This window comes from Stegastes partitus, unplaced genomic scaffold (assembly GCF_000690725.1).
Source record: "Stegastes partitus isolate 25-593 unplaced genomic scaffold, Stegastes_partitus-1.0.2 Scaffold1136, whole genome shotgun sequence".
Classification (NCBI taxonomy): domain Eukaryota; kingdom Metazoa; phylum Chordata; class Actinopteri; family Pomacentridae; genus Stegastes; species Stegastes partitus.
In genome coordinates, this window is record NW_007578867.1 from 56397 (window position 1) to 67927 (window position 11531).

General features: G+C 38.1%; 3 protein-coding genes across 3 annotated transcripts in view; 2 read left to right on the top strand and 1 right to left on the bottom strand.

The window, feature by feature from the left end:
- Nucleotides 1–1245, bottom strand: part of brd8a (bromodomain containing 8a) — a 10833-nt gene extending 9588 nt beyond the window's left edge. Inside the window, exons 1-2 of the mRNA XM_008296566.1 lie at nucleotides 859–1245; nucleotides 308–404 (exon numbers count right to left, since the gene is read on the bottom strand). Of these exons, the coding sequence (XP_008294788.1) occupies nucleotides 308–404; nucleotides 859–877 (116 nt within the window). The 5' untranslated portion in view covers nucleotides 878–1245. The remainder of the gene's footprint in view (nucleotides 1–307; nucleotides 405–858) is intronic.
- A 3360-nt stretch (nucleotides 1246–4605) lies between these two features.
- On the top strand, nucleotides 4606–6070 carry gng8 (guanine nucleotide binding protein (G protein), gamma 8). Its single transcript, XM_008296567.1, has 3 exons — nucleotides 4606–4771; nucleotides 5468–5580; nucleotides 5828–6070. The coding sequence occupies exons 2-3, from the start codon at nucleotides 5497–5499 to the stop codon at nucleotides 5954–5956; spliced, it is 213 nt and encodes a 70-aa protein (XP_008294789.1). The 5' UTR covers nucleotides 4606–4771; nucleotides 5468–5496; the 3' UTR covers nucleotides 5957–6070.
- Nucleotides 6071–6550: 480 nt separating this feature from the next.
- Nucleotides 6551–11531, top strand: part of tmem45b (transmembrane protein 45B) — a 7180-nt gene continuing 2199 nt past the window's right edge. The window contains exons 1-4 of the mRNA XM_008296568.1: nucleotides 6551–6640; nucleotides 9037–9234; nucleotides 9316–9528; nucleotides 9626–9810. Of these exons, the coding sequence (XP_008294790.1) occupies nucleotides 9045–9234; nucleotides 9316–9528; nucleotides 9626–9810 (588 nt within the window). The 5' untranslated portion in view covers nucleotides 6551–6640; nucleotides 9037–9044. The remainder of the gene's footprint in view (nucleotides 6641–9036; nucleotides 9235–9315; nucleotides 9529–9625; nucleotides 9811–11531) is intronic.

Here is an 11531-nt window from a genome sequence, read left to right on the forward strand (position 1 = left end):
TTGGTAATTGGCAGGTAATTCGTCATATTTGTATGTCACTGTAGTGTGAGAGGAAACCGCAGCCCTTTCAAGTTCTCAGAGACAAAAATAACAACAGAGCCCCGCTTACTGACAACGTCTTATCTTACAGGGCAAATGAGTAGAAAGCTGTGAGAAATACTCCTTGAACAGAAGAGTCGTGTGACGTTAACACATTCAAACATTACAGATGATTGTGCATGAGTGTTTTTGCACACAATAAAGAATCACTGGCACAAGCTTTGGACAAACGTGGCATTAAACAAAAAAAAAAAAAAAGTGCCTTTACCAGTTCTGGTCTCCACTCTTCATGACAGATGTGGCCAAACACAGCTTCTCCCTCACTGACCATGGCTCTGTTGGTCCAATGACAAGCAGCTTGTGTTCTGCAGATGTGTGTGAGGAGGACAACACATGACACACACACACTTTACACACAGGGCATTCTCACAAAGCTGACATGTTCCTCTGATTGCCTGCTGTGTGGCTCTCAGGCCTGGTATCGACTGCACCGTTCAACTCTTGAAGCTTCATTTTTTTTTTTTTTTTTTTTATGACCCACCATCGCCAGCAGCAGTTCACTCTACGCATATAACTACTCGGATTGAGCACACAAAGAGTCGTTAGTACAGTTGGTGTTAAACAGGAACCAGCACTAGTGTACAGAGGGCTGTTAACTCGTGATGACAGTCATTAATCCTCGCTGGCTCCCCTGCAGGGAAGCGGAGGCTGCCATGAAGGGGAACTTAGTGCTGGTAACATCCACACACACACACACACACGCACGCACCGCTAACTGGTAGCATGTCATGACATTTGCTATGTAACGACGTTACTCACTTCCAACCCCGTTTGCCATCTTCCTGTCATCCCGACATCCCGTACATCCTTTTGCTAGACAGAAACCCAGCAATTAACAACGCCAGCGGTGTCCGAAAAACGCTCCGCACACAATGATGGACGTTAACATCAATGGATGTTGTGGATGTTAGGGGTTTTTTTCCCCCCTCACTAGCTAGCGCGCTGAGTCGCCGCTGCCCGTTAAAGTCACAGTCTTGTGCGCCGTAGCTGCTGGTAACTTAAGGATTAACTAGCTAGCCCAAACAGCTATGAAGGACTGGGGTCCGTTCAAGAGTCGCAAAAACGGCTGAATTTTGTTTTTTTTTCTCTCGCCCGGACCTCAGCAAAGTGCTGCTAGGACACCGCCAGACAGACGTGAATTTTTAGCTTTGTGTATTCACAAACGTTATTTCTCATTGTAGCTAGCAGCGAACCGTTCATACACGCCCACCACACTGAGGATGATGATGATGATGATGATGATGATGGTACGACCCTAGAGGCAGCTGGAGCTCCACAACTTAGCTAATTAGCTTGTTTTTGTTTCAAGAAGAAATATATATTTTGCCGTGGCGGTAGAATGATAATAATATATGTAAAAATGGAAATCTAAAATATACTAGAATGTATAACAAACTGAAAATAACACCTAAACAACAAAGTGGGCTCCTTGTCACACAGCTAGCTTGGTTATAACTCATATTTAGCCTGATTAGTACACATTATAAACTCACTAGCATTAGCTCCATGTAGCCTACATCGACGTGGAATATTTAAAATGTCAAACAAAGACAAAAATGTAATTTTAAACTCTCTGCATGTATATTGCTTTACATAATTACAGGTGTTAAAAGCAAGCTAGCAAATACCATTACGTAGCACCTTATTGCAAACACAGGTTACAGTGCGTCACAGGTAAAGGTATTTTTTAAAAAAAAAGTGGTAAAAAAATAAATAATAAAATATAGCAGAATTCTAATAATAAAAAAAAATCACAATAAGTACATAAAAAACAGTACGAACAAGTCGAATAAAGTGCACGCTAATTTTATAGCTCAATTAAAACTAAAACAACAGAAAAAGACAACAATAGAAATAGGATATTTATGCAGTTTTTTATGTATGTTTATTCCTTTACACAGGACTTTATTGTATACAGAGGTTAAAGTGCTTTACAGGTAAAGGTAAAAAAAAAAAACAAATAAATTTTAAAAAGCAATAAAAAAAAAAGTGGTACAAAAAATACTGCAGAATTGTATTAATTAATAATTGTATTATAATCACAGTAAATGCATACAAAACAGTATGAGCAAGTTGAGTGAAGTGCACACAATTTTTCTTAGATCAGTTAAAACAGAGTAAAACAGCTGAAAAAGAGAAAAATGAAAATAGAAAAATTACATTCATGCAGCTTTTTATGCAGTTAAATAACCCAATATATGTATTACATCATGTTATTTCCATACAACATCAAAATTAATCAGAACAAGAAACAAACAAAGCGAGGAACATTTCCACCACCTGTACGTGACAACCTTGCTAAGCAGCTTTTTTATACAGTGCAGATGAATGTGGGTGAATGCAGGCGCCACAAACTAGAAAAACTGGTTTGTGTTTGGCATGATATGGCAAAATATATCATGCAGTACTTCCAGAGAACCTGGCAGTCTTGCAGGAAACATTTAGACATAAATAGTTTGGGTTTTTGTCTACATTCTACAGTTGCCACCTTTATGAAATATGGATATTTTCATAATCTGAATGTTTTCAGACTGCTTTAACTGTATGGTAACGTTACAGCTTTATCTTGTGAGCTGCTGTCAGCGGTCTACACAAGAGGGAGTTTGGACGTTTTAGTGAGATTATTCGAGAACAGATCTGCTAATATAGTCAAAACACATTTATTATCTATTTTAACCTGTGGGTGATGCGTTCAATTGCAAATCTGTAATTTCACTTTTTCAATTCTGCTGATTTCAATTAAGGTTAAAAATGAAAATAAATACGTTCTTTAGCTGCATGTTTTCTAGACATGTTTCTGTAAAGCAGAACCATGTGAGGTTCTTCTGTGAACCCACCTGATCAACATTTTCTGTGACCTGCGAGCAGACATCATGGAAAAAAAAACTGCAGTTAAGAAGGAGACAACAGAAGAAAGGGTCAGAACTTGATATCTAATCATTAAGATGTGCACAGCATCATTTTTGGCACGCTCTGAGACAGCAGCCAGCCTACAGTTAGTTTGTGGAATGCTTTGTCTGAACGTTAACTTGAAATTATTTATAAAACCTACACACCACTGTAAGTATTCTGCACGTCTCCTCTCTGGTCTCATCGATCCGGCGGTGTTGCATCTATCAGAGATGAACAGTATGAAAGGGGACACATGCTGGTCGGCTGGCTGGATAGATGGCTAGACTTTATAAATGTAGTCTACATCAATTTGAAGTTTTAAACAACGAGCTGGATCTTGAATTATACAACACAACTGGGTAACTTATACATTTTGGCCCTTGGTGAGAGTCGGGTGGGTGAAGCAGCAGCTCTGTGCTCTCATAAGGTCCCGTATCGTCCATAAAGAGAGGCCAGTTACTACAGGGGGAAACAAATGTTAATGAGGCACTTGACATTTACCTCCATAACACTGCCACTTTGCCCCCTGCTGCTCCGTCAAATAAGTCAGCTCGACAGGAAAGACTGGCAGCCTTATAGAGGCTGGATGTGGCAGGAGGTAAATGATCCTGTTGTCTGAGAAAACTGTCACTTTGACAAAAGCCCGGTCACGTACTGTGCAAATTTACTAAGAGACATAGTGCAGTGTTTGTGTGTGTTTCTTGTAGGATAGAATTAGGCTCTTAAAATATTTGTTTGGAGCTTAATAAGTCATTTTTCTGAGTTTACACTGCACACCCTGTGCATGAAGTCATTGCTTATTGCTGTTACACTGTAAATCTGAATATAACCCCCACAGGTTAAATTATACAGAACTAAAAGCAACAGGTTTAAAAACATGAACTATCAGAATTTTTCACCTATATTTCCTAGTTGTGTTTTTATACTTATTAATGTATATTTATTGTTGTTATTTATTTATTTGTTTGCACTGCACTGGGACTAGGAGAACTGAATTTTATCTTCTGTGTATGCAAATACACAAGAAATGACAATAAACAAATCCTATATTTAAGATTGTTTTCTTTAATAGCAATGCATCACTGTGATTGTAGGAAAACCTGCAACATCAACGTCAAACTGCTGAAGGAAAAATATTTTCTGTGAAGCAGCAGAAATATAAGCTGATGACTTTGGTAGAAATTTGAATTCCATTGTTCATTCATGCCACAAGAAATTTCTTACAGATACTGATTAGTTGCGATTATTCTCCTCATACAACAAGTTCAACAATAAATGCACTTTGTCAGTATATTTCCAATATGTGATGTGAACCTTGAATAAATTACAAACAGGAAAATTAATTAATGGAAAACAACTTTGCCTATCCTCTTGAGAGTTTCCCCACTACACAATCTGTAACTGTTGCAGATGGGTTTTTTTTTCATATACATCTTTACAACTAATTATAACCACATTTCTAGTTCGCGTTTTCTTTTTTTTTTCAAGCCGTGTTCAATGTTCCACGATGTTCAGAACATGAGCTGCTGCACTATCTGGCGAGTGACAGACACTCCAGAGATGAAGGTCACACCACATGTTGCCTTCAACCGCTGCACTGAGCCCATCCTGGAGGCAGGACCTCGGCTAATTATTTGAAGGAGGGAACCTAGTGAAGCCTCCCTCCTCATCTTTGCCATCAATCTCACTTCATTTGTTACTGTAAGTTGGCGTGGCGGACCCCGTTGAAGATAACGCTGTTTTCATACCGGGAGCTCAACGGTCGCTGACGGTCTTGGTGGTGAGTACGTTGGGAATGTTTTTATTATTATGAAATGAGTTAGAACAAATGCTTAGAAATTATAGTTTTATTTAAATCTACTTTTGGACCAATTGCATGAAAACAGCTCAGAAAAAAAACCCATACATCTGTGTGTGTGTTGATGTTGGCAGCATGAGCATGTAGACATAATTTCTTTTGAGATTCCTACTGACTCTAACATTCTAGATAAACAGAGTCTTTGGCTGCTTGATTAATGACTCTTTTCATTTAATTGCCCTATAGGAGGCTCAACCAGATTAATCTTGCATGAGCGACTGAGCGACATGGCAGCAGCTGTGTGGAAACAGCTGTAAAGAGATAGCATCTGCAGCAACTTTTATTCTGCACTTTGATCAGCATATTCCTGCAAACATGTGAAAAACATATTGTGCAGGAGCAACATGTTAATGTTAGGTGTATTTACCCTCTCAGCTAGCGGATGCCCCCCTCTGGGGAGGGCTGCTCTGCCTCCGCTCCCCTGCCCTCCTCCTCTGAGACCTTCCCTGCACCACTTGCAGCTGAGACCCAGGGAGCAGAATTAACAAGCAAATTGAAACAGACTCTAACCACTGGCACAGATAATCATTTGTTATGTTTGCGCCTTAAAAGTGTAATTTTTTTTTTCTTCCTATAACTTGATTTCTATATTTATGTCTCGTTTGTGCTTTGCTGCAGGCTGGCTGAGTTTAGCAGCAAGGGGCAGGATGTCCAACAACATGGCCAAGATTGCAGACGCTCGAAAGACGGTGGAACAATTGAAACTGGAGGTCAACATAGAGAGGATGATGGTGAGGAAGAACAAGTTTAACAAGTATTCAATTTGGCCAACATGTGCTTCTTTACTTTTACATGTGAATCATTTAAGAAGTTGCTTAGAATGTATAAAAATCCAAAACGCCTCTTTTTAAAGCCAGTTTGTTTTGCCATATTTCAATTACTAAACATGTGGTTGCTTTTAAATGAATAGTAATAAAAAGGCTAAAAATCTTCTCTTTTTGACTCACAGACGCGCTTTAACACAACCGTTCTGTGCAGGTATCCAAAGCAGCAGCTGATTTAATGGCCTACTGTGAAACTCACGCCAAAGAGGACCCCCTGGTGACCCCCGTGCCTTCATCTGAGAACCCGTTTCGAGAGAAGAAGTTATTTTGTGTAATACTGTAACCTCCAAAACACAGAAACATTAGAGCTGTTCTAATGTGGAATTCATCGTCAGCGACAACACACTGAGAAAAGTTTTTTATTGTTTTTTTTTCTTCGCAACATTCAGTTTTAATTAAAGCAGCTCCTTGGTGACTAACGTCCCCTGAGAAATGATCGTCTTTTGAAGATGGTAATAAAGGCAATAAAGACTTATTGAAAATGGGTGCAAAGTTCATTTAAACAGGCCGGTGCTGCTGCTGCTGCTGTGCACACAGCTTATACATTAACCAAATAGTACCTAAGTTCTTCCTGTGAAGTTTCAAAACACTACAAAAGAAAAAAAGCAAGTTATTGTTCACAAAATTTGCTGCGTTTTAAATATATTTCCTCATATTTTCAGAGCATGGGGAAAAAAAAATACACTACACTTAAGGTGACATTTGGTAAAGGAAATGTTTCTGGTTTCAAATGGAAAAAAAAAAAAAACATTAGTCCGGTATTGTTTATCTGCCTGCTCCCCAGAGGGATGCACCTCGGTCACTGAAACTAATGCAAATGAAGGGTGGGGCTACGAGCGGTGACAGTGCAGGTTAGAGCTCAGGGCAACAGGTGTGCACAGTGTACACAGAGCAGAGAGAGCTGGAGCTCTGACAGCTGCCACCACTCGCACACAACTTTGGGAATTAGCAGCAAAAAACAAACAAGGTATGTACATTTTGTCAACCATAACTGTGAGAATATGAGCTTGTTTTCACATTTGCTGGACTGTTGTGCAGCAGCTTTATGTTTTAAATGAATACGCAGGCGAGAAATAACATTTGTATTGACCTACTTTTACAACCATCTACCGACAAACATCTTTACAAACAGTTTGGAGATGTTTGAGAACGTATGAAATGTGAAACTAGGAAACAAACGTGCAGCAAGTCAAACAGGGCTAGTCAAGAAAAACTTGTCTGACTGAACATGCAGATCTGAAACACACCCGGGCTTCATTTAAACTGGCGTTCTGAGAGCGACAAGAGGAAGTCAGAGTCAACTGTAAAAAGCACAGATTCAGCTTCAAACATGGAAAGAAAAAATGTTAAAAAAAATAATCGGTCACTGTATGAGTCACGATGCTACAAAAACGACACGTCTAATCTTACATTTCACATAAATAGGTCAGTGGAACCATTTTTCTTAGCTTTGCTTTTTACAATGATCTATAGCTTTAGTTGGTGAATCCAGTATTTGTTGCTAAAACTGAGACATAAACTAAATAACAGATTTTTTAAAGAACTTAAGTGGCCAGTATGTTCATAAACAAAACAGCCGCGTTTGATTTGAATTTTATTTTTGCAAAACAAATGAGCAAAACGTGACCTGATTGGATTAAATATTAAGAACTCAGTGTTTCCTCATTTCCATTTTATGTTTTAAGTAGGAGGCAAGATTACACTATATTGATGAATTAATTCTAGAGCTGTATTCTACTATTTCATCCAAAGTGGCATACATCTGAGAGCAGATACAACACAAGGAAGGATCTAGTCAGGAGAAAACAATCTAGATAAGTGCCATAGTGTGATAGGGCGTTGATGCCAAGAGCAGGCTGTGTGGGAGGTAACAGGATTTCTTTTATTTGTTTGTTTGTTTGTTTTTGGGCTGTCAAGTGCAAAGGTGTTAAGTGAAGAGCTGAGTCTTCAGTCTTTTCTTAAAGACTGAGAGGAAGTGAGCAGATTGAACAGAATTTGGTAACTTGTTCTACCAGACAGTTATTCTGAAATAACCTGTATTTGTATTATTATTGTCTTATTGTTTGCGTCACTTTTTAGTCCATTCTCTTTCCACACTCGACTACGTGCGATCATGAGGGATAAAAAAAAAAAAAGCCATAAAATAAAGCTGTGACCCTGGACTTTAACCTCACAGCTGAGTCATTTTACATTTAAAGGAACATAAGAATTAGGTTAGAATAATCTACACTGTGTTTTGCTCACTGTATGAATAAATGAATGAATAAATAAATAAAGTCTTGTTTTATTTCAATTTTTTTCAGTATTTTTGAAATAAAGGAAGATTGTATTTAAAGGACAAAAAATAAACAGTGAATAATATATGAATAATATAAAATGTCCTCAGAAACCTGTAACTTTGAAAACCCACAGCATTTCAATCTTTTTAATAAAATCTGACACTGTGTGACATAAAAATAAAAAATTGCCAAAATTGTCATAGTTTTACAGATATTTAATTTTGATTGGTTAGATGAAACTTTTTAATTCAAGTTTGAATATATTTTTCTAAATTAGATATAGTTAGTGACAGTGAACACAAAAAGAAGTGTTGGTTCTGTCTTTTTTTTACAAGATTTGGTCGATAAATGTGATATATCTTCTAATTACAAAAGTTTTCAAAACAAAAACAACAATGCTAAATGTTTTTATCTGTGTATATTATCAATAAGTATCAGTAAACTGTCACAGTGTGACAAGTTCTCCAAAGTAAATCCATTAATAAGATTTTCCTGTAAAGTTACATGTAAAACACTTATTGATATGATTTAAAACTAATAGTAGATTATTTTGCTGTTTGAAGGCAAATTCCTAGTTCTGGAACACGATTTTAACATTTTTTACATGAAAGTATTTAATAAAACCAATCTAATAATGACTCTTGTGCCGGTCTGATTATTTGACCACGTTAGTTGGTAATGTCATTGTTTAGAAACATACCGTAAGTATCCTTCATAATCAATAAAAAAAAAAAAAAAAATACACAATCTCATGTAAAATTAACACTAGAAAATATATTTTAATTCTTATGAATTATGGTTTTTTGGCATCTAAATGCGTGGATATCACATTTTTTATTTATTTATTTTTACTATTTTATTGTTATTATTATTTTTAATTTATATATTTTTATTTTAAAAATATTTTTTAAATATATTTTTATTTCTCTTTGCTATTTTATCACATTACATAGCCAAGAGAAATAAAAAATACATATCAAACAAGAGCGGTGAATGGAGGGGTTATTTTCTCATATTTGGAAGACTACCTTTTTCTCTACAGTGTATGTATGACATTACTAAGGTATACTTCTTATGTTTTCAGGCCTCAGAATGGCCAACTTTGGAGGACATGCCATCCCTGGTACCTTTTTCCTCATCTATGGCTTTTGGCTGACCGTGAAACACATCCTCCAACACTACTGGAGGAAGAATCAGCCTAAAGGAAGACAAGTTGTGCCGCCTTCTTTTAAAAGAATGGAATACTTCGAAGGAGGATTCACAATGTTTGCTGCATTTGTTGGTCAGTTTTCCTTTCAATCTGTCTCCATCACTTAAGCCTGCTCTCGTCTCGTGTCACTTATCTGACGTTGTCCTGTCACAGGTATCATGGTTGAACAGTTTGTGGTGGACGGGCCACACGCTCACCTCTATGACAAAGATAAGGGCACATGGGTCAAGCTGATGAACTGGCAGCACAGCACAATGTATCTGTTCTTTGGCATTTTTGGAATAGCTTTGGTTGCCAGCACTGCATCCAAACTGCTGCCGGTCGGTGTCGATCGGCTCGCCCTCTCCTTGGCACTTTTCGTTGAAGGTAACCTGCAGGGAGAGCCAGGTTTTAGTTACACATTTGTTCGTGTGCCCTTCATGTGTATTTGAGCTGTGTTTTGTGTCTCCACCCCATGATCCAGGGTTTCTGTTCTATTACCACGTGCACAGTCGCCCCCCTCTGGATGCTCACATCCACTCCCTGCTGCTGGTGGCTGTGTTCAGCGGGTCAGGCAGCACCATGTTGCAGGTGTTCATAAGAGACAACATCCTTTTGCAGATGTTCGGGGCATGTATGTTCCTCCTGCAGGGTTCATGGTTCTACCAGGTGAGTAGCAAAATGAGACCAAGCTGTAGCACGTTGAGTGTGATGTGCAGAACACCATTAAAACGCACCCATGAACATTTCTTGAGTGTTCAGAGGCACAACCAATTCTGACCACACAATAAGAATGTGTACACAAAACCATCCATCCATCCATCCATTATCTATACACCGCTTAATCCTCACTAGGGTCGCGGGGGGCTGGAGTCTATCCCAGCTGAATTAGGGTGAAGGCAGGGGACACCCTGGACAGGTCATCAGTCTATCACATCCTTCCATCGGCACAACTAGCTACAGCAGATCAGATCAGCCAATGATAATCTTTCACTGGCACAATGCGACCACGTGACATTTTAACTGGCACACAGTCAGTCACTCAAAAATGGTCACATGTGAGACCATTTTGGTCACAGTCTGGAGCCCTGTAGGCACATTGCTGTGTTATTATAACAGGATTTATAACATTATATTACATTATATTACATTATACGTAAATCCCATTAATTTAGTAGATTAGGAAACACACATGTCTAGTGGGCCACACAAAATGATGTGGCGGGCCTTGAGTTTGACACATGTGAAATAGACCGCTTCTCAAAATAACTAGTGACTAATGCTAGACCCACATTTAAATAAATACATTTTGTCCTGTATTATTAAATATGAGAATATTACATTGAATCAAAAGACTATTGTGTGGTAGAACGTCCAGCCCTCCTCCTTTATCCGGGCTTGGGACCGGCAAAGTGACCAAGAAGCACTCTGGCAGAGTTACTGACGTTTTCTTTTCTTTCTTTATTTATTTTTTTAATTGTTTTAATTTTTTGTTTTGTTTGTTTGTTTTGTTTTGTCAGTGTTCTGTTAAATTTGGTATTTTAAAAAAAATAGTTTTAAGTTGGGCGCCCAGATAGCTCAACAGGTTGAGCAGGTGACCCATGTACAGGGGCTATGGTCCTTGACGCAGCGGCCCAATTGCTGCATGTCCTTTCCAGACTCTTCTCCCTATGTTTCTCTGTCAGTCTTTCACTGTCCTATCCACTAAAGGCAGAAAAACCCCAAAAATATCTTTAAAAAAAAATTCTTATTAATTTTTTTTTGTTTAATTCTTTGTTTTGTTCTTTTAAATTTAGTATTTTTTTAAACACTTTGCTCTAATCTTTTAAACTATATGTTATTAATATAACATGTAATGAAAGATATTATTAATTATTATTATTATTATTGGGTTGGGGGTTCAAAGAGAGGTTGAGGGGAAGAGGATCGACCTGTATTAGAGGTCAGCTTGAGGTTTTGTCCCTCCACGAAGGAACCTCTTCCACCAGGACTTTTTCTTTTTCAGTTTTCCCTCCACTTCTTGTTTAAGTTCTTCTTTTTGGTCCAAGTCTTCTTTTTGTTTAGAAAGTGCCGCCTTTATTTCTAATGTTTCCTGGAGATGTTTCTCCAGGAGGCGGCACTTCTTTGTCTCCCACTCGCACTTTTGTTTTCCAAACTGCAGCTGAATGTTTTCGATTTCAGTTTTGAGCTTGGAGGTTTCATCCACCTGCTTCCTTAGGCACATGTCGACCTCCTCGTGTCGTTGTTTTTCATGTTGAAGCGATGCTTTCAATTGTTGAAGTGTTTCGTACGCTTCTCTATTTTTTAGCTGCTCTTTGTGAATATCCAAGGACAGATCAGTCATCTTTTGCCTGGATTCGTCCTCGTTCAATTTTAGAGTGCATCTTAAG

Bases quoted from the DNA above. Each gene is read 5' to 3' on its own strand.
- gng8 (XM_008296567.1), top strand. From the start codon at position 5,497: ATGTCCAACAACATGGCCAAGATTGCAGACGCTCGAAAGACGGTGGAA. The intron at 5,581-5,827 runs GTGAGGAAGAAC...CGTTCTGTGCAG, and splicing joins TCAACATAGAGAGGATGATG to GTATCCAAAGCAGCAGCTGA.